Genomic DNA, 24,012 nt, shown 5'->3' with positions numbered 1-24,012 from the left:
CATGACGTGGTATGGACTCGAATAATGTCTGAAATAGTGCCGAACGGAACTGACAACATGAATCCTGCAGGGCTGTCCACAAATCCGTAAGAGTACAATGGGGTGGAGATCTCTTCTGGGCAGCATGTTGCGAGGCGTCCAGACATGCTCAATAATGCTCAAGTCTGGGGAATCTGCTGGCCAGCGGAAGTGTTTAAACTCAGATGAGTGTTTCTGGAGCCAGTCTGTAGCAAATCTGGACGTGAGGGATGTCTCACTGTCCTGCTGGAATCGCCCAACTCCGTCGGAATTCACAATGGACATGAATGGACGCAGGTGTTCAGCGACGATGTTTCCGTACGTGTCACCTTTCAGAATCGTATTAGACGTATCAGGGGTCCCATATCATTCCAACTGCACACGCCCCACCCATTACAGAGCCCCCACCATCTTGAACAGCCCCTGCTGAGATGCAGAGTCCATGGAGTCATGAGGTTGTCTCCACACCCGTACACGTCCATCGGCTCGATAGAGTTTGAAACGAGACTTGTCCGACCAGGCAACGTGTTTCCAGTCATCAGCAGCCCACTGTCGGTGTTGACGGGCCCAGGCGAAAGGCAAAGCTTTGTGCCGTCCAGTCATCGAAGGTACACGAGTGGGCCTTCGACTACGAAAACCCATATCGTTGTCTGGAGCCGAGCGACCGCTTGAGCTGCAGGTTCGAATCCTGCCTCGGTCATGGATGTGTGTGATGTCCTTAGGTTGGTTAGGTGTAATTTGTTCTACGTTCTAGGCGACTGATGACCTCAGAAGTAAAGTCGCATAATGCTCAAAGCCATTTGAACCATTTTGAACCCATATCGTTGATGTTCCGTTGAATGGTTCGCACGCTGACACTTGTTGATGGCCCAGAATTGAAATCGGCACCAATTTGCGGAAGGATTACACTTCTGTCGCGTCGAACGATTCAGTTGTCACTGGTCTTTTTCCGGCCGCAACGATGTTGGAGATTTGATGTTTTACCGGATTCCCGATATTCACGGTACACTCGTGAAATGGTCGTACGTCATCGCTACCTCGGAGATGCTGTGTCGCATCGCTCGTGCACCGACTATAAAACCACCTTCAAACTGACTTAAATCTTGATAACGTGCCATCATAGCAGCAGTAAGCGATCTAACAACTGCGCGAGACACTTGTTGTCTTAAATAGGCGTTGCCGACCGCAGCGCCGCCTTCTTCCTGTTTACATTTCCCTGTACGTTAATACGCATGCCTAAACCAGTTTGTTTGGTGCTAGAGTTTATGTGCTGGCGCTTACTCAGCCAGCTGGTCACGCTGCTCCGACTCTGACTCTGACTCTGTGTGTGTTGCCCCCGTCCAGCGCCGCCGGCCTCGGTGATGACGCCGCCGGCCGAGCTGTCGTTCCTGCCGGCGGTGGAGCCGCCGCTGAGCGCCGCAGTCAGCCCGCGGCCGCCGTCCGCCGCCACGCAGCTGGAGCTGGAGCTGGACGCGTCGCTGGACTGCCGCAGCCTGGACGAGGCGGAGGCGGCGCAGTCGCAGATCCTGGAGCCGCCGCACTCCTCGGGCAGCTCGGCCGAGGCGGCGGCTGCCCTGCAGCAGTCGCACCGCTCCACCAGGCTGCGCGCCCTCAGTGGCAAGGTAGCCGAACCTGTCTGTCCCACTCGCAAATAGGTCCTTCTTTTACTCCAGCTCTGCAATAAATCCCCGCCAGTTATCACGATCCAACGCTCAAACCTTCCATCCACTACAGCCCAGGCCCGCTACTAAGTGACCTTATCTGTCCATTTGGTTCTCGGTCGATTCCAAAGCCTTTGAACCTCCCCCGCGCCATTTCCCTGTCACATGTGACCCACCCATTTCAAAAATGGTTCAAATGGCTCTGAGCACTATGGGACTTAACATGTATGATCATCAATCCCCTAGAACTTAGAACTACTTAAACCTAACTAACCTAAGGACGTCACACAACACCACCCATTTCAGTCTCACTGGTTTCACTACTCTTCAGTAGGTTATTTATTTATTTAATCGTGTCCAAGCCATAGACAACCCAAATATTACATATACACACAAATACAAATACAAATACAATACACATACGTGTAAATAAAACAAACCCAAAATGGGGAGTCACATTACAATATAAAGACAAACATCGTATACAGGGTGAGTCACCTAATGTTACCGCTGGATATATTTCGTAAACCACATCAAATACTGACGAATAGATTCCACAGACCGAACGTGAGGAGAGGGGTAACTGTAATTGGTTAATATGGTTAATACAAACCATAAAAAAATGCAAGGAAGTATGTTTTTTAACACAAACCTCGTTGTTTTTCTTTTAATGGAACACCGCTAGTTTTGTTAGCACATCCGAACATATAAAAAAAAAAAGGAATCAGTGCCGTTTGTTGCATTGTAAAATGTTAATTAGATCCGTAGATATTGTAACCTAAAGTTGACGATTGAGTACCACTCCTCTGCTGTTCGATCGTGTGTATCGGAGAGCACTGCAACATACATCGCGTTTCTACAGAATGATCTGCCAACGTGGCTCGAAAATGTCCCACTGGAAACGCGTCGATGTATGTGGTATCAGCATGATGGTGCACCTGCACATTCCGAAATTAACACTAGGCTGACCCTTGACAGGATGTCCGACGGGCGTTTCATACGACGTGGAGGACGCATAAACTGGCCAGCCCGTTCGCCTGATCTTACACCTCTGGACTTCTTTCTGTGGAGTACGTCAAAGGAGAATGTGTACCGTGATGTGCCTACAGCCCCAGAGGATATGAAACAACGTATTGTGGCAGCCTGCGGCGACATTACACTAGATGTACTGCGGCGTGTACGACATTCATTACGTCATAGATTGCAATTTTTTGCAGCAAATGATGGCCACCACATTGAACATCTATTGGCCTGACATGTCTGGACACACTCTATTCCACTCCGTATTTGAAAACGGAAACCACGTGTGTACGTGTACCTCACCCCTCATTGTAATGTACATGTGCGTCAGTGAAAAAGGCCAATAAAAAGGTATTAGCATGTGGACGTAATGTGCTGTTCCAGTCTCTTCTGTACCTAAGGTCCACCACCGTTCCCTTTGGATCCCTACGTAATTCGGTGCTCTCCGATACACACGATCGAACAGCGGAGGAGTGGTACTCAAGCGTCAACTTTAGGTTACAATATCTCCCGATGTAATTAACATTTTACAATGCAACAAACGGCACTGATTACGTATTTGTGTATATGTTCAGATGTGCTAACAAAACTAACGGGGTTCCATTTAAAAAAACGTAAGTTTGTGTTAAAAAACATACTTCCGTGCATTTTTGTATGGTTTGTATTAAACATTTACACTAGCCCCTCTCCTCACGTTCGGTGTGTGGAATCGGTTCGTCAGTATTTGATGTGGTTTACGAAATATATCCAGCGGTAATGTTTGGTGACTCACCCTGTACATATCATATCACGTCCCGCCAAAATTCAGCGCATTTAACTGCCAGTGCCGTAGCGTGTGCCAGATCTTCTTTCCTGCACACTTCCCCCATGTTGCTGCATTCCAGGAGGTGGTCTATTGTTTGGGTCTGCCCGCAGTGGAACATGTCCGCCCCATTTACACATGTTTACGTTGCATCTGCCCACCCCAGTTCGTAGGCGGTTGAGGGTTCTCCATAATGGTTATTTTAGTTCATTTCCAGAGGCCAATCGTTCGTTGGGTGAGATTAGAGGTGCCTGGTCTCCCGCAGGCAGTGTTTCTTGCCATTTTGACAATCTGGCCTTTTGTTTTGAGGTTTCGAGCGGTTGAACTGAGGTGAGGAAACTCCGTCTTGATTTTAGACGTGTGTGTGGAGGGTTTTGTCCGAAGAGAGGAGGGCGCTGGTAGCGCAGCTGCTTGGGGCGCTCTGCTTCGCTTGCTATAGCTCGTCTGATGTTGGATGGAGCTATGCCACTAAGCAAATAAAGTTGGCTAACCGGGGTGGGTCTTAGGCATCCCGTAGATGAAGTACTATATACACTGTCAGACCAAAAGTATTTCGACACCTATTAGTGGACACGAATATGGACTGTATCAGTCCTTCACCTTCACGATTACTTGAACTCTACTGGGGACACTTTCAGTGAAGCGTCTGAATGAGTGTGGAGGAATGGCAGCCCATTCTTCCTTGAGAGTTGAAACCATAGAAGGTTATGATGTTGGACACAGGAATCTGCAACGAAGTCGACGTTCTAACTCATCCCAAAGGTGTTCCATTGGACACGAATATGGACTGTATCAGTCCTTCACCTTCACGATTACTTGAACTCTACTGGGGACACTTTCAGTGAAGCGTCTGAATGAGTGTGGAGAAATGGCAGCCCATTCTTCCTTGAGAGTTGAAACCATAGAAGGTTATGATGTTGGACACAGGAATCTGCAACGAAGTCGACGTTCTAACTCATCCCAAAGGTGTTCCATTGGGTTCCACATTTCAATCCCTCCACATTTAGCATTTTCTTAAGAGCAGTAAGAAGTGCGACGACTCTTCCGAAGGCGTGAGGCTCGTCTCGTATTACACACTTGTATGCAAAACTTTAGCATGACGCGTCACTGTCAAGTGACATAGTCCAATGAAAGTGTACCATACATAAAGAGACTGTTACGATACAGTACAGTAACGAGACCGAAATTGATGACACTTTTATTTAACGACATTAATTACACTGAAATTTTGGTCTTATGTCAAAGCGTTAGGGGGATCAAAACAAAATGTCCAGACACTCTGTGACTAAAATGGTACTGAAGCAGAGGATGACAGACTAAAGGCCGAAATACTAAATGTCTTTTTCCAAAGCTGTTTCACAGAGGAAGGCTGCACTGTAGTTCCTTCTCTAGATTGTCGCACAGATGACAGAATGGTAGATATCGAAAGGTGTTCCATTGGGTTCCACATTTAAATCCCTCTACATTTAGCATTTTCTTAAGAGCAGTAAGGGGACGACAGCACAACCACGTAATACTCATGCATACTCTAACACCGTCCGCCCTGATAGCTGAGTGGTCAGCATGACGGATTGCCCTCATACGGGCCCGAGTTCGATTTCCGTCTGGGTCGGGGATTTTCCCCGCCCAGGGACTGGGTGTCGTGTTGTCTTCATAATCATTTCATCCTCATCCGGCGCGCAGGTCCCCAACCCTTTGTACTTCACCGTTCGCACTAGACATGATGGCAAGTAACGTTTTCTAGGCATTCACCAAACCCAAAGCCTTCCCTTGTATTGCCAGAGGTTACAGCGTGATTCATCACTCCAGATCACTCGCTTCCAGCGAGTATTCGACAAAGTTGTTCTTTACATTTTTTCTTCACAATATTCAGGCGACCGAGCTAGTCATGTGTGCTGCGAGTTGTTTTGTTATGGTTACTACCTGGACTCTGACCGGACTGACGTATTGCTGATGGGCCGCCACTTTATTATAGCCGAGTTTGTCTGCAGCCGCCCACTATACCCTACAACGCTAATTTCTTTTTCTGAGCCCGCACTCTCGTTCCGTGACACGCTCATTCTCTAAGCACCTTCCTGCTCCTGTGGATGGGGCGATTGGCGAGATCTTAGTAAATTTAGGGCAGAATCCCAAAATTTCCTTAAGCTTAACCCTCAGTACCACGTTATTAGGTTTCTCGAAGTTTATATTTGGATAGCTTGAATAATTACGCTGTCCCAGAAACCTGGCGTTCGTCTCGCGGCATTTCATTCCGTATTTGTACACGAGGCGAAGCTAGGGGACAGCTGATTTGTGGTTTTTTTTTTTTTTTTTTTTTTTTATCAAGTGCGCCATTGATGCTCCTTGCACCTCTTCGCGACGCTTGTAGCAGTCTACCCCACGAAAGCCATATTCACATCGAAAGTGGTCCTCGCCCTACTCTGCTTTCGGTGTTTCGAATGACGTTGCCTGCAGACAAACGTTAGTCCTCCGAAAAAAATCGTGAGAAGTGAGACGACTCTTCCCAAGGCGTGAGGCTCGCCACGTATTACACACTTGTATGCAAAATTTTAGCATGACGCCTCACTGTCGAGTAACATAGTCCAATGAAAGTGGACCATACATAAAGAAACTGTTACGATACAATAGTGAAACGAGACCAAAATAGATGAAACTTTTATCTAACGACAATAATCACACTGAAATTTTGGTCTTGTGTCAAAGCGGTAGGTGAATCAAAACAAAATGTCCAGACACTCTGTGACCAAAATGGTACTGAAACAGAGGATGACAGACTACAGGCCGAAATACTAAATGTCTTTTTCCAAAGCTGTTTCACAGAGGAAGACTGCACTGTAGTTCCTACTCTAGATTGTCGCACAAATGAAAGAATGGTAGATATCTAAATAGATGACAGAGGGACAGAAAAACAATTAAATCGCTCAAAAGAGGCAAGGCCGCTCGATGATGGGATACCAGTTCGATTTAACACAGAGTACGCGAAGGAACTTGCCTTCCTTCTTGCAGCGGTGTACCGTAGGTCTCTAGCAGAGCGTAGCGTTCCAAAGGATTGGAAAAGGGCACAGGTCATCCCCGTTTTCAAGAAGGAACGTCGAACGGATGTGCAGAACTGTAGACCTATATCTCTAACGTCGATCAGTTGTAGAATTTTGGAAAACGTATTATGTTTGAGTATAACGACTATTTTGGAGACTAGAAATCTACTCTGTAAGAATCAGCATGGGTTTCGAAAAAGATGATCGTGTGAAACCCAGCTCGCGCTATTCGTCCACGAGACTCAGAGGGCCATAGAACAATGAACAATGTAAGAGCATATGGACTATCAGACCAATTGTGTGATTGGATTGAAGAGTTCCTAGATAACAGAACGCAGCATGTCATTCTCAATAGAGAGAAGTCTTCCGAAGTAAAAATGATTTCAGGTGTGCCGCAGGGGAGTGTCGTAGGACAGTTGCTATTCACAATATACATAAATGACCTTGTGGATAACATCGGAAGTTCACTGAGGCTTTTTGCAGATGATGCTGTAGTGTATCGAGAGGTTGTAACAATGGAAAATTGTACTGAAGTGCAGGAGATTCTGCAACGAATTGACCTATGGTGCAGGGAATGGCAATTGAATCTCAATGTAGACACGTGTAATGTCTGCGAATACATAGAAAGAAAGATCCTTTATCATTTAGCTACAATATAGCAGGTCAGCAACTGGAAGCAGTTAATTCCGTAAATTATCTGGAAGTAGGCATTAGGAGTGATTTAAAGTGGAATGACCATATAAAATTAATCGTCGGTAAAGCAGATGCCAGACTGAGATTCATTGGGAGAATCCTAAGGAAATGCAGTCCGAAAACAAAGGAAGTAGGTTACAGTACACTTGTTCGCCCACTGCTTGATATTGCTCACCGGTGTGGGATCCGTAGCAGATAGGGTTGATAGAAAAGATAGAGAAGATCCAACGGAGAGCAGAGCGCTTCGTTAGACGATCATTTAGTAATCGCGAAAGCGCTACGGAGATGATAGATAAACTCCAGTGGAAGACTTTGCAAGAGAGACGCTCAGTAGCTCAGTATGGGCTTTTGTTAAAGTTTCGAGAACATACCTTCACCGAGGAGTCGAGCAGTATATTGCTCCCTCCTACGTATATCTCGCTAAGAGACCATGAGGATAAAATCAGAGAGATGAGAGACCACACAGAGGCATACTGACAATCTTTCTTTCCACGAACAATACGAGACTGGAATAGAAGGGAGAACCGATAGAGGTACTCAATGTAACCTCCGCCACACACCGTCAGGTGGCTTGCGGAATATGGATGTAGAAGTACACTCCTGGAAATTGAAATAAGAACACCGTGAATTCATTGTCCAAGGAAGGGGAAACTTTATTGACACATTCCTGGCGTCAGATACATCACATGATCACACTGACAGAACCACAGGCACATAGACACAGGCAACAGAGCATGCACAATGTCGGCACTAGTACAGTGTATATCCACCTTCCGCAGCAATGCAGGCTGCTATTCTCCCATGGAGACGATCGTAGAGATGCTGGATGTAGTCCTGTGGAACGGCTTGCCATGCCATTTCCACCTGGCGCCTCAGTTGGACCAGCGTTCGTGCTGGACGTGCAGACCGCGTGAGACGACGCTTCATCCAGTCCCAGACATGCTCAATGGGGGACAGATCCGGAGATCTTGCTGGCCAGGGTAGTTGACTTACACCTTCTAGAGCCCGTTGAGTAGCACGGGATACATGCGGACGTGCATTGTCCTGTTGGAACAGCAAGTTCCCTTGCCGGTCTAGTAATAGTAGAACGCTGGGTTCGATGACGGTTTGGATGTACCGTGCTCTATTCAGTGTCCCCTCGACGATCACCAGAGGTGTACGGCCAGTGTAGGAGATCGCTCCCCGGGTGTTGGCCCTGTGTGCCTCGGTCGTATGCAGTCCTGATTGTGGCGCTCACCTGCGCGGCGCCAAACACGCATACGACCATCATTGGCACCAAGGCAGAAGCGACTCTCATCGCTGAAGACAACACGTCTCCATTCGTCCCTCCATTCACGCCTGTCGCGACACCACTGGAGGCGGGCTGCACGATGTTGGGGCGTGAGCGGAAGACGGCCTAACGGTGTGCGGGACCGTAGCCCAGCTTCATGGAGACGGTTGCGAATGGTCCTCGCCGATACTCCAGGAGCAACAGTGTTCCTAATTTGCTGGGAAGTGGCGGTGCGGTCCCCTACGGCACTGCGTAGGATCCTACGGTCTTGGCGTGCATCCGTGCGTCGCTGCGGTCCGGTCCCAGGTCGACGGGCAAGTGCACCTTCCGCCGACCACTGGCGACAACATCGATGTACTGTGGAGACCTCACGCCCCACGTGTTGAGCAATTCGGCGGTACGTCCACCCGGCCTCCCGCATGCCCACTATACACCCTCGCTCAAAGTCCGTCAACTGCACATACGGTTCACGTCCACGCCGTCGCGGCATGCTACCAGTGTTAAAGACTGCGATGGAGCTCCGTATGCCACGGCAAACTGGCTGACACTGACGGCGGCGCTGCACAAATGCTGCGCAGCTAGCGCCATTCGACGGCCAACACCGCGGTTCCTGGTGTGTCCGCTGTGCCGTGCGTGTGATCATTGCTTGTACAGCCCTCTCGCAGTGCCCGGAGCAAGTATGGTGGGTCTGACACACCGGTGTCAATGTGTTCTTTTTTCCATTTCCAGGAGTGTAGATGTAGAAGTCATCGTGATTGATGATGACTCCTGGAATTTACAAAAATGCGGTACATGGTTCTTAGTAGACCGTGTGATCCCCGCCGACGGTAGTGCGTGCTCTGCGATGTGCTCCGATGCTGACATCAAGGTTCGTAAGGAGTTCTTGTAATAGGGTGGTCCATCCCTCCACCAGGCGATTGACCACCGCCGAGTGGTCGCAGCTGCGTGCGGACGTGTTGCAATATGTCTGCCCAACGCACCGCTCGCCGACGGGATCTGAGTCGGGGGAACTGGGAGGCCGATCCAGTTGCTGAATGACCTGTCGTTCCAACAGCTTCTCCACCTATACAATTAGATGCGGTCGCGTGTTGTTATCCACAAAAATTAACCTCTCAAAAGACGCAAATATGGAAGGATCACGCTGTCATAATATTGTTGATGTGGAGTGCACCGTTTTCAAAGATTTGGAGGTCAGTACGCCCACGCAACAGTATGCTTCCCAACACTATAACGTCTGGACTACCAAACGATCACGTTCGCCAGTGTTCCTGGGTGCATTACGTTGTCTCAAAACATGCACCTCAGTGCCGTGATTACTTTGATGTGATTGGTTTTGCTATGCGTCATTTCTGTGAATCGTTGTTTAGTCATGAAGAATCTATGAGTATCCCCAGATGCTTTACCATCTTCGTCCGAGTAACGGTATCACAACCGATTGCAATCGTTCTCAAAGCGTGTCCACGGCAGATACGCAGCGTCGCCATCGTTGTGGTCGTCATGAAACCTTTGCCTCACTCGAACGCAAACCTCGCGTGTTTCGTTGTTTGGCCACCTGTGGCTGTTTGCTGTCTTCGCGTGGCTCAAACGTTTCTGACTTAAATAACGAAACGGCGCAGCTGGTACGCACTTTTTTTCGTGTTTAGCACTACGCCTTGCCAGAGCTTATACTCATAGGCAAGTGCAAATATTTACGTAAGTATTTTGTGTGACATTTGTATGTGTGTTCTTGTACCTCTCTTGCACTATACTGTATCGTCACTCATACTGTTTGTGCAGTTTCACAGTGTGTGTGATTTTCTTCATAATGGAGGAGGCACAGTACCTCATTACCTCAAAATGAGGACTGCAGTGCAAGAGAGACAGATCAGTACAGAAAGCACGTTAATATTTAGTCATGACTGAGAAATTCTCGAAACGCGTAGTGCTAAGAATGTAAAAATACGAAAACGGTGCAGTGTTTCATTATTTAAATAATGAATGACACAATCCCGGTCTTTTCAACAATCTTTTATGTTTAATGAAAGCGTCGACAGTTTTTGCTTTCCATTTTTGTTCGGCACCTCTTGGAGCAGCAGTGATACAAAATGTTTTGTGAAGCAGTTCTGAATGATTTCTGACACTTATCACTTTCCTCATTAATATCCTGTTTTTCATTTAAGTATTTTGACTACATGCACATGATGATAAATTTGACAAGATTGTCTCATTGACTGAGGTGATACAAGTGTTGTTGCTGATAACATAGCAAATAATTAGTAGCAGAGTTAATAAACTGTAATGAAGTAAACGCCCTAGCTAGAAATTATGTGATTTCAAGATAAATTATCACTCGTTAAGCTGCCAGGGAGTGGCTACAATGCGTGCACTGCTTACGTAGATTAATTCACCATTATACAGGGTGTTTCAAAAATGACTGGTATATTTGAAACGGCAATAAAAACTAAACGAGCAGCGTTAGAAATACACCGTTTGTTGCAATATGCTTGGGACAACAAAACATTTTCAGGCGGACAAACTTTCGAAATTATAGCAGTTACAATTTTCAACAACAGATGGCGCTGCAAGTGATGTGAAATATATAGAAGACAACGCAGTCTGTGGGTGCGCCATTCTGTACCTCGTCTTTCTGCTCTAAGCGTGTGCTGTTCACAACGTGCAAGTGTGCTGTGAACAACATGGTTTATTCCTTACAACAGAGGATTTTTCTGGTGTTGGAATTCCACCGCCTAGAACACAGTGTTGTTGCAACAAGACAAAGTTTTCAACGGAGGTTTAATGTAACCAAAGGACCGAAAAGCGATACAATAAAGGATCTGTTTGAAAAATTTCAACGGACTGGGAACGTGACGGATTAATGTGCTGGAAAGGTAGGGCGACCGCGTACGGCAACCACAGAGGGCAACGCGCAGCTAGTGCAGCAGGTGATCCAACAGCGGCCTCGGGTTTCCGTTCGCCGTGTTGCAGCTGCGGTCCAAATGACGCCAACGTCCACGTATCGTCTCATGCGCCAGAGTTTACACCTCTATCCATACAAAATTCAAATGCGGCAACCCCTCAGCGCCACTACCATTGCTGCACGAGAGACATTCGCTAACGATATAGTGCACAGGATTGATGACGGCGATATGCATGTGGGCAGGATTTGGTTTACTGACGAAGCTTATTTTTACCTGGAACTGGCGCATATGGGGAACCGAAAAGCCCCATGTTGCAGTCCCATCGTCCCTGCATCCTCAAAAAGTACTGGTCTGGGCCGCCATTTCTTCCAAAGGAATCATTGGCCCATTTTTCAGATCCGTACGATTACTGCATCACACTGTCTGGACATTCTCCGTGAATTTGTGGCGGTACAAACTGCCTTAGACGACACTGGTTTATGCAAGATGGTGCCCGGCCACATCGCACGGCCGACGTCTTTAATTTCCTGAATGAATATTTCGATGATCGTGTGATTGCTTTGGGCTATCTGAAACATACAGGAGGCGGCGTGGATTGGCCTCCCTATTCGCCAGACATGAACCCCTGTGACTTCTTTCTGTGGGGACACTTGAAAGACCAGGTGTACCGCCAGAATCCAGAAACAATTGAACAGCTGAAGCAGTACATCTCATCTGGATGTGAAGCCCTTCCGCCAGACACAGTGTCACAGGTTTCGGGTAATTTCATTCAGAGACTACGCCATATTATTGCTACGCATGGTGGATATGTGGAAAATATCGTACTATAGAGTTTCCCAGACCGCAGCGCCATCTGTTGTTGACAATTGTAACTACTGAAATTTCGAAAGTTTGTCTGCCTGAAAATGTACTGTTGTCCCAAGTATATTGCTTCAAACGGTGTATTTCTATCGCTGCTCGTTTAGTTTGTATTGCCGTTTCAAATATACCGGTCATTTTTGAAACACCCTGTATGTGTTACAGTACAGCGTGCATACTTCTACCTACTGCACCTCCCCTCTAAAGCGAGCAAATTTAATGTATACATATCGTTTATACCAACGACTATAGTCCGTATCAACGCAGTTATCGGATCTTCTGATAAGATCCTTGTATGAAGGAGGGAAAACTTATTTATTTTGAAAGTGACGTTAACAGAGGATAGTGCGATCATTTTGCTTTCGATACACCAGGATTAATATATACAACATATTTCTTGAGAAAAACCCCACAAAGGAATAAAATTGCATGAGGATGTATTACATTTACGCAACGCTGAGAGGGACCTGGTACGTGTTTTCTTCAACGGAAAGGCTTCGAAACTAAACGTGTTGCAGTCCATCAGGGAAGGGAGAGCGCCTACTCTCCTTGCTACTCTATTGCCCAGAGTGCATCTCGTCATTACTGGTTCTGAAGTCATCTCACTGCAGCCAACTGTCCCCGCAATATGCCTTTATGACGGTGGCATGGCCCTTATGCCAGTGACTCCACGTTTCTCGCAGTCCGAAAGATGCTGTGCATGTCGCACGTCCTTCCGGCACGCTTTCGCAAAACGCATCTGAAAACGTTAGACGTTCTAAAAAAGTCATCGTGCATTCACACAGTTTTACATCTGTGGGTGTGACTTTTCTCTATACTGGAAGTAAGTTCGCTTAAATATGATATTTTAGTCAACGTATCCCACAGGCATGGAAGTTCTGGGAGTATCGGGTTGGTAGCGTTCGTTCACACTTTCCTCTCCGTCAGTGTAATGCACAAGCTGACTGCGCGCAAGTAATGTCCACGATTAAGTGTATTATTGGACAGTACTACTCGGCCGTTTCCAGGCAAGAAACTAAGCAAAGCAACTCGTTGAAGACAACATAAAAGCCTAGAAACGTGTTCGGGTATATAACACAACGGAAATAGTCGATACAGGTTTAAATAATGTAAATGATTGTTTAATCGTGTGATGACAAAGCTCTTTATATTACCAACTTAAGTGACTAATTCCACGCGTGGGAGTCTCACCAAAGCGTCAAAATTGTACGCATGTACTTGACTTGTACCTTTACTCAAACATGCAAAACTCAGGACCAAGGAAATTAAATAAACACAGTTTTCTGACATTAAATGTCGTTACAGCCAGTACACAGTGGCAGAAAGTGAGCGGACAGTGAATAACATGCTGAAAGTTCAGAATGAAACTTGTGTGGAATATGGGATGCAAATAAACACAGCAAAAACAAAGAGTGTGGTCATGAGTACAAGACGCAGACTGTCCAATATTAAAATAGCACAAACTACCATTAGCCAAGTAAGTGCATTTAAATGTCTTGGAAGCACAATAATTGAAGACTTGAGATGTCACCAGGAGGTGAAAACTCGAATTGCCGTAGCGAAGGGGGCATTCAACAGAAAGAGGAGACTCTTATGTGGCAAATTAGATGAAGGACTAAGGAAAAGGCTTGGCAAATGTTTCGTCTGGAGTGTGGCACTATATGGGGCAGAAACATGGACGCTGGGGCGTCAGGATGAAAAAAAGGAGCATTTGAGATGTGGATGTGGAGGAGAATGGAGAGAATAAGCTGGATGGAAAGAGTGAGTAATGAATGAGTATTGGAAAGGGTTGGTGAGAAAAGATGTCTGCTGAAGGTTGTAAGAGAAAGGAAAAAGAACTGGTTGGGACATTCATTGAGAAGGGAGTGCTTGCTAGGAGATGCTTTGGAAGGATTGGTTTGTGGGAGAAGACTGAGAGGAAGAAGGAGATACAAGATGATAGACGACATAAAGGGAAGGGGAAATTATGCAGACCTGAAGGGGATGTCAGAAGACCGGACAGCCTGGAGAGCTCCCATGTGAAAACCTGCCTTTTGGCAGAACACTGATGATGATGATGACGGCAAGTACAGTCTGTAGTACGAATTTTGTTGAATAATAAGAATGCATGCACCTAGAAATGCGCTCAGTTACTCCCAATACACTATCGCGTCCAACCAATGCAACTCACGTAATATTGTAAACAAACCAGCCCCAAACGTGTGCACACCAACTGTCAAAATCGAATGGCGCGCGAGCTGCAGTTCGTAGCCTGTCAGAACAAACCACACTTACGATAGGCCACACGCACGCCGTACAATGGCGGGTTGCAAATCTATTGGCCGGCCGCTGTGGCCGAGCGGTTCTGGGCGCTTCAGTACGGAACCGCGCTGCTGCTACGGTCGCAGGTTCGAATCCTGCCTCGGGCATGGATGTGTGTGATGTCCTTAGGTTAGTTACGTTTAAGAAGTTCTAAGTCTAGGGTATGATGACCTCAGACGTTAAGTCCCATAGTGCTTAGAGCCACTGGAACCATTTTTAAGAAAATCTGTTCATTCGACAGTTATTTATTTCTTACTTTAGAAATTAGGATCTGCGTAACGTGCAGGTACATTGAATGAATTCTATTAAGTAGCAGAACAATTTAAGTGAGGAGGGAGAAGCGAACACTACATTTGTTACTGTTGCAGTGACAATGGTGTGGCAGATTGAGAAAATGTATAATTATGACTGAAAGAATATTGTATTTTTAGCAGAAAAGAGATATTAAAGGTTAAACTGGAAGTCCCTGATTTCGAAGTCTTTATAGAAAGTTTGAGCAATATCTGCACCTCACCTCGTTGCAGGATTCCGAGATAGTGTGGTAGCGACGGTGCGACATGCCGGTACTTGCACTTGGCAATTCTGAATTGAAAATAAGGCCTCCAGGTCGGTTTCAGGCAGTCTTGGGACTCCCCTGCCGTCGTAGCTGTCGTCGTGAGCTTGATGTCGCGTTATTGCAGTTCCAGAGTGTGCGCAGTTTAAAGTACTTATTTACGGAGAATATTCGTCCACACCGTATCGTCCTCCAAGACAACAGCAAAACAGTTTCACTGCACTGATTTGTACGACACAGTTTAAGGGTTATTCAAATGAAAGCAGTATTCTCCAAATGTGCAAAACAAATATCGTACGCACGCCTTGTTTCGTCAGCGACCCACCGATTTGCGTCCATTGCACACGCGAAAACTGTCTCAGTTCAAGCACGCATAAAACAGGGCGTTCAGTTAACAGTTCACCCATGTTATTATTAATTACTGTCTTTCTGCATAAAGTATGGTGCACATCTTAGTCTCCTTATTTTATCCGTGGCTGTAAGAATGACAACCAACACTCCAGCCACGCCACACGTCAATAATAAGTGCCTCTCGCCATCGCCCTAGATTGTTCTGTTTCGATAGTCGAAAACAGGCTCTCTCGTAGCAAAGATATAGGCAGATGCATTGAAATATTGATGTTGTTGTAATACATGAATGTATTGACATAACATAAGGAAGGAAGAAAAATAATAAAGAAATAATATTTATATAGGCCTTCTAGAACTATTACATTCTGTACTAATGTACAAACACAAGTCGTTGTTTAACCTGGGAAAGTACTTGATTGATTTACTTCAAATTGTTACACGATACTCTAATAAACCTTCGGGCGGACGTGGGCTACATATATTTTAAGGGAGGCAGGACGTCAGACGGGTCGACTTGGAGCAGGAAAGGCACCACAGAGCATTTTAATTTCCACTGTGTATACTTTCACAAATAAATTCTTACAACTTTGTCAGCATGACCAGGAAGGATACAAGATTCACATTTATAGCAATGAAAGTTCAAAAACATAACCAAACAATTTTTTTACAAGTCAGATTTCATAATTGTTTCACTTACAATTGGCTGTATTTGTTGCTATAGGTACACTTTTCTTCATAAGTAAGAGAGATTCTTCGATGAATTTTGCACAGCATAAAACCATACTTACAGGTGTATGAAACTCTAGAATTTATTTAATTTATGGAAAAATGAATGAGCTGTTACATTTTAAACTTCATGTTTAGAAGAAAATCAAATTTTATAATTATTTATCTCAACTTTTACTACAGATTTTAATAGAGTTGAAAATTCTAGAGTTTTGCATTAAGGAGTTTGTGTTTAAGAAGTAGTGCAAAATTTGTTGAAGAATCTCTCTTACTTATGAAGAAAAGTGTACCTATAGCAACAAATAAAGTCAATAGTAAGTGAAAAAATTATGAAATTTCACATGTCAAAAAATTTATTTCCTTATGTGTTTGAGCTTTTACTGCTACGAGTGTGAATCCTGAATCCTTCTTGGTCATGCTGGCAAAGTTTTATGAATTTATTTGTAAAAGTATAGACAGTGGAATTAAAAATGTCCTGTGGTGTCTCTACTGCTCCATGTCGGTCCCTTTGACGTCCTACCCCCCTTAAATATACATGCTGTACATATTACATAAAGGGACAAAGTTTTCAGAGAAAATCTTGAAAAGTTCTTGACTGATTTACTTCTGATTTCACATAATACTTCAATAAACCTTTGGACGAACATATGCTACACATTTTTAATATATATGGTACATAAATATACATTTAAAAACTATACTAATATATAAAAGAAGTTATATTGAAGATTGTTACCAAAAGCATCTAAAACTTCAAAGCCAATCTACTTCAGATTTTTACACGATACTCTTATAGAAGTTCGGGTGGACATAGAGTAAATATTATTTAAATGTATATGGTATTAAGTATAGGGCAATATTGTTAGCAAAAATCGCGACAAGTTTTTGATTCATTTATTTCAAATTGTAACATGATGAACTAACGAACATTGGAATGAACATAGGCTACACATTTTTAACATATATAATATATAGATACACATATAAAGCACAAATGTTGTTAGCAAAAAGCTCGGAAAGTTCTTGACCATCTTGCTTCAAATTTTTACGCAATTCTCTAACGATCATTTTGACAGACAACCTCTGTACAATTTTTGTTATTGTAATACGTAAATATATATGTGATGTACAAAGGGGAAATGTTGTTACCAAAAATCTCGAAAAGTTCTTGATCGATTTACTTCAAATTTTTACACGATACTCTACAAACATTTGGACAGACATAAGCTGCGTACTTTTATAATGTGTTATAATCATAGCCTGTTGTTCTGTACAAGGCGGAAGCTTTGGCTAACATTACGCAGACCCATAACGACAGAATGTACACTTAACACCTCTCGCAGCAGCAGACCGCCTCGCCGCAGCCGCAACTGGAGCCTACGGCGGGGGTGGCGGCGACGCCCACTCCGGCCCCTGCACCGTCGGCCACGCCCACTCCAGCCCCCGCGGCCACTCCCACGCCTGCAGCTACAACAGCCGGCACGCCCACGCCGACGCAGACGCCCACGCCCCCGCAGGCGCTGCCGCAGCAGACGCGCGCGCCGTCCCCGCCCCGAGAAGAGCCCACCCGCCAGGAGGAGCACGGGCAGCCGCCCTCTCCGCCCCCAGAGGAGCCGGAGGCGGAGTCCGCGGCAGAGCCCGCACCGCCCCCGGCTCCGGCGCCCACGCCCGCCCCCGCAGCCGGCCCCGGGCTGCCATCCCACGCGCCCTCCGTCACCCGGCCGCCGGTCATCGACCTCCGCCTGGACGTGGAAGGTCCTCCGGCACCCCCCGGCGGCAGCAGGAGGCCGCAGCCGGCGGGCAGGCGGGCAGGGGCGCTGCTCGTCAAGCCTGCCGCTGCTCAGGGCAGGGGACCTCTGACGTCACGCTCCAGGTCAGCTGAATAGCTTCTTAAACATGTACTGCATGTATACACTACTGGTCATAAAACTGCTACATCGAGAAGAAATGCAGATGATAAACGGGTATTCATTGGACGATTATATTGTAATAGAACTGGCATATGATTACATTTTCATGCAATTTGGGTGCATAGATCCTGAGAAATCAGTACCCAAAACAACCACCTCTGGCCTTAATAACGGCCTTGATACGCCTGGGCATTGAGTCAAACAGAGCTTGGATGGCGTGTACAGGTACAGCTGCCCATGCAGCTTCAACACGATACCACACTTCACCAGGGGTAGTGACTGGCATATTGTGACGAGCCAGTTGCTCGGCCACCATTCACCAGACGTTTTCAGTTGGTGAGAGATGTGGAGCATGTGCTGTCCAGGGCAGCAGTCGAACATTTCCTGTATCCAGAAAGGCCCGTACAGGACCTGCAACATGCGGACGTGCATTATCCTGCTGAAATGTAGGGTTTCCCAGGAATCGAATGAAGTGTAGAGCCACGGGTCGTAACACGTCTGAAATGTAACGTCCACTGTTCAAAGTGCCGTCAATGCGAACAAGAGGTGCCCGAGACGTGTATCCAATGACACCCCATACCATCACGTCGGGTGATACGCCAGTATGGCGATGACGAATACACGCTTGCAATGTGCGTTCACCGCGAAGTCGCCAAACACTGATGCGACCATCATGATGCTGTAAACAGAACCTGGATTCATCCGAAAAAATGACGTTTTGCCATTCGTGCACGCAGGTTCGTCGTTGAGTAAAACATTGCGGGAGCCCCTGTCTGTGATGCAGCGTCAAGGGTAACCGCAGCCATAGTCTCCGAGCTCATACTTCATGCTGCTGCAAACGTCGTCGAACTGTTCGTGCAGATGGTTGTCGTCTTGCAAACGTCCCCATCTGTTGACTCAGGGGTCGAGACGTGGCTGCACGATCCGTTACAGCCAAGCGGATAACATGCCTGTCATCTCGACTGCTAGTGGTACGAGGCCGTTGGGATCCAGCACGGCGTTCCATATTACCCTCCTGAACCTACCGATTCCATGCACTGCTAATAGTCATTGGATCTCGACCAACGCGAGCAGTAATGTCGCGATACGATAAATCGCAATCACGATAGGCTACAATCCGACCTTTATCAAAGTCGGAAAAGTGATGGTACGCATTTTTCCTCCTTCCACGAGGCATACAACAACAGTTCACCAGGCAACGCCGGTCAACTGCTGTTTGTGTATGCGAAATCGGTTGGAAACTTTCCTCGTGTCAGCACGTTGTAGGTATCGCCACCGGCGCCAACTTTGTCTGAATACTCTGGAAAGCTTATCATTTGCACATCACAACATCTTCTTCCTGTCCGTTAAATTCCGGGTCTCTAGCACGTCATCTTCGTGGTGTAGCAGTTTTAATGGCCAGTAGTGTATATCGCACTGCCACAAATCCACGTCACAAAGACTGACGCTCTTTACAACACGAGGCCAAACCGTGAGTGTCATTGTACTAGTTAGTTACTCAGTTGTTTGTATGTTTCGAGGATTAGCACATTATAATTTGGCGCCACGGTTGCCAGGTTTTTGTTAAAAAAAACGTCGGTTTTCTCGAAACTGACATCTCCAAAGTTACAACTAACACTTGCACTGATCAGCAGAACCATTATGGACGCTGAAACATCCTGGCAGATTAAAGCTGTTTGCCGGGCCAAGACACGAACTCGAGACCTTCGCCTTTCGCAGCAAGTGCTCTACCGACTGAGCTACCCAAGCACGACTCGCAACGTGTCCTCACAGCTTCAGTTCTGCCAGTATCTCGTCTCCTACCTTCCAAACTTCACAGAAGCTCTCCTGCGAACCTTACAGAGCTAGCACTCCTGGAAGAAAGGATATTTCGGAGACATGGCTTAGCCACAGCCTGCCAGATCTTTCCAGAATGAAAGTTTCACTCTGCAGCGGAGAGCGCATCGATATGAAACTTCTGCAAGGTTCGCAGGAGAGCTTCTGTGAAGTTTGGAAGGTAGGACACGAGATACTGGCAGAACTGAAGCTGTGAGTTCGGATCGTGAGTCGTGCTTGGGTAGCTCAGCACCTTGATACGGGGAGGCGCGCACTGTGGTATCAGGTGGTAAATGGGAAATACGTGACTCGTTCCAGGTTGCATACAATTCATATGGCGGACGAGCCACTGTGTCCGCAATGCAATGTTATAGACACAGGGGAACGTCGCCTGATATGCGGGCCTTCGGCGGACGTATGGTGTTTGGTCCAAGAAATGATTGCCTTCCTCCTTCGGGTGGTGCCGAAAGCAATAGAACCACGGATACTACTTCTCCCAGATATAGCCTATTATCCCCGAACAAAGACAAACACAGTGACTTGTATTCGAGGTTTGACTGTGCTTTATCTTTTCCAAGACGGCAGTAAGAATGTACTCGCCTTTTGGGCATTACTACAAGGACATCACTCACAGCTTATGAGACATCCGAGATATCGAACATATTACGCTAATTTTTAGGGAGTGCCCCACTTGATCCCCCACCCAGTTGGGGTATCCCGGGAAGGAGAATGTAATTATTGCCTACAAATATCAGAACAAGAAAGGACCAGGACAGTGGAGAGGATCCAACACCATAGGTGAAGACCCACTCGGCACTAACACGAGGTATAACGGGATTAGCAAGGTACGTGCCCAAGAAGAGGAACGTGGTCCGTTATTGTTTTGTACTGACAGAAGCAGGATATTTTGTCACTATAACGAAAAAAGTACACTTATTTACGTTTCCCAGGAATATTTTATTTTATAAAGGTCATCGTCTTATATATTTAAAAAAAGTCGATAGAGCACTTCCCCGCGAAGGGTAAAGGTCCCGAGTTCGAATCTCGGTCCGGCACACAGTTTTAATTTGCCAGGAGGTTTCATATCAGCGCACACTCCGCTACACAGTGAAAATTTCATTCTGGATTATGGACACTGCCCACCGCCAAGTTCGTAGCCGCCTGGTGAAGTTATGGGCATGTGACGCGGTAACAAAGCGGTAAGCGGAGCAGACACGGACGGCAATCACCCTAGCGAAGATATGGGCTGCAGATGGGGAAATCGATTGAGATAAGCGACTTTGACAAGGGGCAGATTACTATTACACGGGGCCTGTGAACGAGCACTTCGGAAACGACGAAGCTGGTTGGATGTTCACTTGCTAATGTCGTGAGCATCTGCGGAAAGAGGTAGAAGGACTACCACTAAGCGCTAAATGGCTGGACATCCACGATTCTTCACAGAACCTGGTGTGCGATGGTTTGCATTCTCTGTAGAGTAGGACAGAGGGTGACCTGTGGCATCTCTCCCGAACGAGTACAAGTGTTTCGTAGCACACCGTTCATCGTACGTTGTTTAACGTGGAGCTCCGCAGCCGGTCACCACCACATGTTCACACGTTGACCCAACGAATTGTCAGTTACGATCCCATTGGGCACGGGACCATCGCGATTCGACCGTTGATCAATGGAAACGGGTCCGCTCTTCGGGTGAATCATATTTTTGCTACACTAGGTCGATGGTCGTCTCCACAAACGCCGTCACCGAGTTGAATGGCGGCTCGAAACGTGCACGGACGCAGGTTGGTGGGAGCAGTATTACGCTATGGGAGACATCTTTCTGGGTCGCTATCGAGCGCCATCACCGCGTACGCGAACCAGAGGCCCGTTATATGTCCTCCACAAACCTTCTAACAAAGTGTCGGATCCCTGATACGCAGAGTTAGTGATGTACTTCCTTCCAAAGACGGACAAACAAGCTATTAAGCAGAAGGTCATAATGTTTTGGCTCATCAGTGCACATGTATGTAATTGATATATGTGTGCAAAATCATTTCTCCTGGACAACTGTTCCATGGACGAATTTCTGTTTAAAAGCAGATAGCCTGCAAAAAAATATAAGTACATAAAAAACTAAATTGTTGCGTTTAAGTGATCTATGGAACATTTAACTGACTGACTAACTAAGTAACTAAGTAGACATCTGTCTCGCACTCTCTAGTAACGTTAGAGATCAACAGTCACTATATTTATCAGATCAGACATCTCGCTCATCCGTTTATCTTTGGTCCTGCTGTTCACTTACTTACTTACTTTCCACAGGATACGCTTCTCTTCAAAATTAGACTTTACTTTTTATGGCAGTGGTGAATTGGTACGTAGCCGGGACACAGATTTCCCGACATTTAATGCCAGTTTTACATGACCACAGCCGCAGGCTCTCCTTAGGTTACTTCTTCTGGTTAAGCTCAGTGGATTCCATCCCAGACCTCCCTGAAATTCTAGGTGAATGTCCTTGGCAATACTGGTCACGCTGATATTTCCGAGTTACACGTTCTTATTGTTTCAGTTCATGTAACCCCTGGCGCTAATAACCTCATTGTGGCACACAGTTAACATAAAATCAGCCGATGTACACAATTTGAGTGTACAATGAAATGGAAATGAGCGTTTGGCGTCATTGGTTGGGAGGCCCCTGACGGTGCAGGTCCGGCCGCCTTGGTGCAGGTCTTGCTACATTCGACGCCACATTGGGCGCTTGCGCACCGGATGTGGATGAAATGATGATGAAGACAACGCAACACCCAGTCCCTTAGCGGAGAAAATCTCCGACCCAGCCGGGAACCGAACCCGGGCCTGTAGGACGGCAATCTGTCATGCTGACCACTCAACTATCGGGGCAGATTAAGTATACAAGTAGAGGACAGTAATAGATAACCCCAAGCGCCATTAGCATCTATGTAGCGCGCCCTAAACCTAAATGTAACTCAGCTTCAGAGGACAAGGGATTGACATGACAATATGTTGCATGTGTGTGTGTGTGTGTGTGTGTGTGTGTGTGTGTGTGTGTGTGTGCGTGTGTCTACCAGCACAGCCCCACAGATCGCCAATACAGTGCTACGACAATGAACCTGGTCAGCAGACACTTGCTTGCTATCCAGAGCGCTGGTCTAAAACCTACCCTAGATGTACGGTTAGTGGCGATTACTCGCGTGAAAGCACCGTTTGTACAATGCGGGAGAGGTTTACTACACCGTAGCTTCATCTTCAGAAATACTGCGTCGTATGATACATAACTATGGGAAACGTAAGGTAGGACATTCTTTAAGGATGTGACTGGATTTGCAACAGGGAGAGTTTAGCGATATTTGAAATCGTGGGTTAGGTTGATATTGTAGGTAAAACATTTTGGACGCTATGCTTGATCTTGGGTTCGGAAAAGTTCTATGAAGTTTTCTTGAAGTCCTCATGAGTAATGAGACAGTTGTCAAGCCTGGGAGTCAGTGGCAAAGTTAGTGCTTGGAAACGGGAAAATGGGGGAATCGATCCCCAGTCGGACCACGAAATATTTCAGTGTGTCTTTAACGTAGCCTTCAGCTCTCAGTGATTAGAAGTTTCGATAGGAACGAAGCAAGGTCCGTATTCCTGTTCAGCTGTAAGTCCCGTTCCCCTGTAACCTTACAGGGGTCTGAGAAGGACATGTACGGAAATGCAAGTACCCAAGAAGAAATACAATTGGTAGGCTTGCACCAGAACGTTGAGACTCACAACATTGTTATACTTGCTGCTATTATGCATTCAGAAAATGTATGGAAGAGGAAGGTATGAGCAGCATTTTTGTGGATGTGGAGAGCATTTCCCATTTGGGATTCAGGGCTGGAGTGAAGTTTCTGCTCAGCTCACTTAGCTGTAAACTCAGTCTACACTTCTGATGTCAGCACTGAGAGCTGGCGGACTGCACAGAGTTTAGGGTTGCCTGAGACGTGGGAGACACAGCGTGAGAAAGGATGAAGGGGGGCCAAACGCTATGGAGGGGGATTTGAGCAGGCAGGTTGTACGGAAATTAAGGACTGCAGACTTAAAGATTACGGAATCCCTTTGTGGGATACATTGCATGATTTTA

The 24,012-nt window shown here is 46.3% G+C and overlaps 1 protein-coding gene across 1 annotated transcript in view; it reads left to right on the top strand.

Annotated features, from left to right (window-relative positions):
* LOC126278654 (proline-rich protein 36-like) overlaps positions 1 to 24,012 on the top strand; it is a 443,922-nt gene that overhangs the window by 363,032 nt on the left and 56,878 nt on the right. The window contains exons 9-10 of the mRNA XM_049978868.1: positions 1,363 to 1,640; positions 17,529 to 18,058. Of these exons, the coding sequence (XP_049834825.1) occupies positions 1,363 to 1,640; positions 17,529 to 18,058 (808 nt within the window). The remainder of the gene's footprint in view (positions 1 to 1,362; positions 1,641 to 17,528; positions 18,059 to 24,012) is intronic.

The sequence above is a fragment of the Schistocerca gregaria genome, chromosome 6, assembly GCF_023897955.1.
Source record: "Schistocerca gregaria isolate iqSchGreg1 chromosome 6, iqSchGreg1.2, whole genome shotgun sequence".
NCBI lineage: Eukaryota > Metazoa > Arthropoda > Insecta > Orthoptera > Acrididae > Schistocerca > Schistocerca gregaria.
Note: the sequence above shows the minus strand (reverse complement) of the source record. Positions and strands in the feature narration are given on the sequence as shown.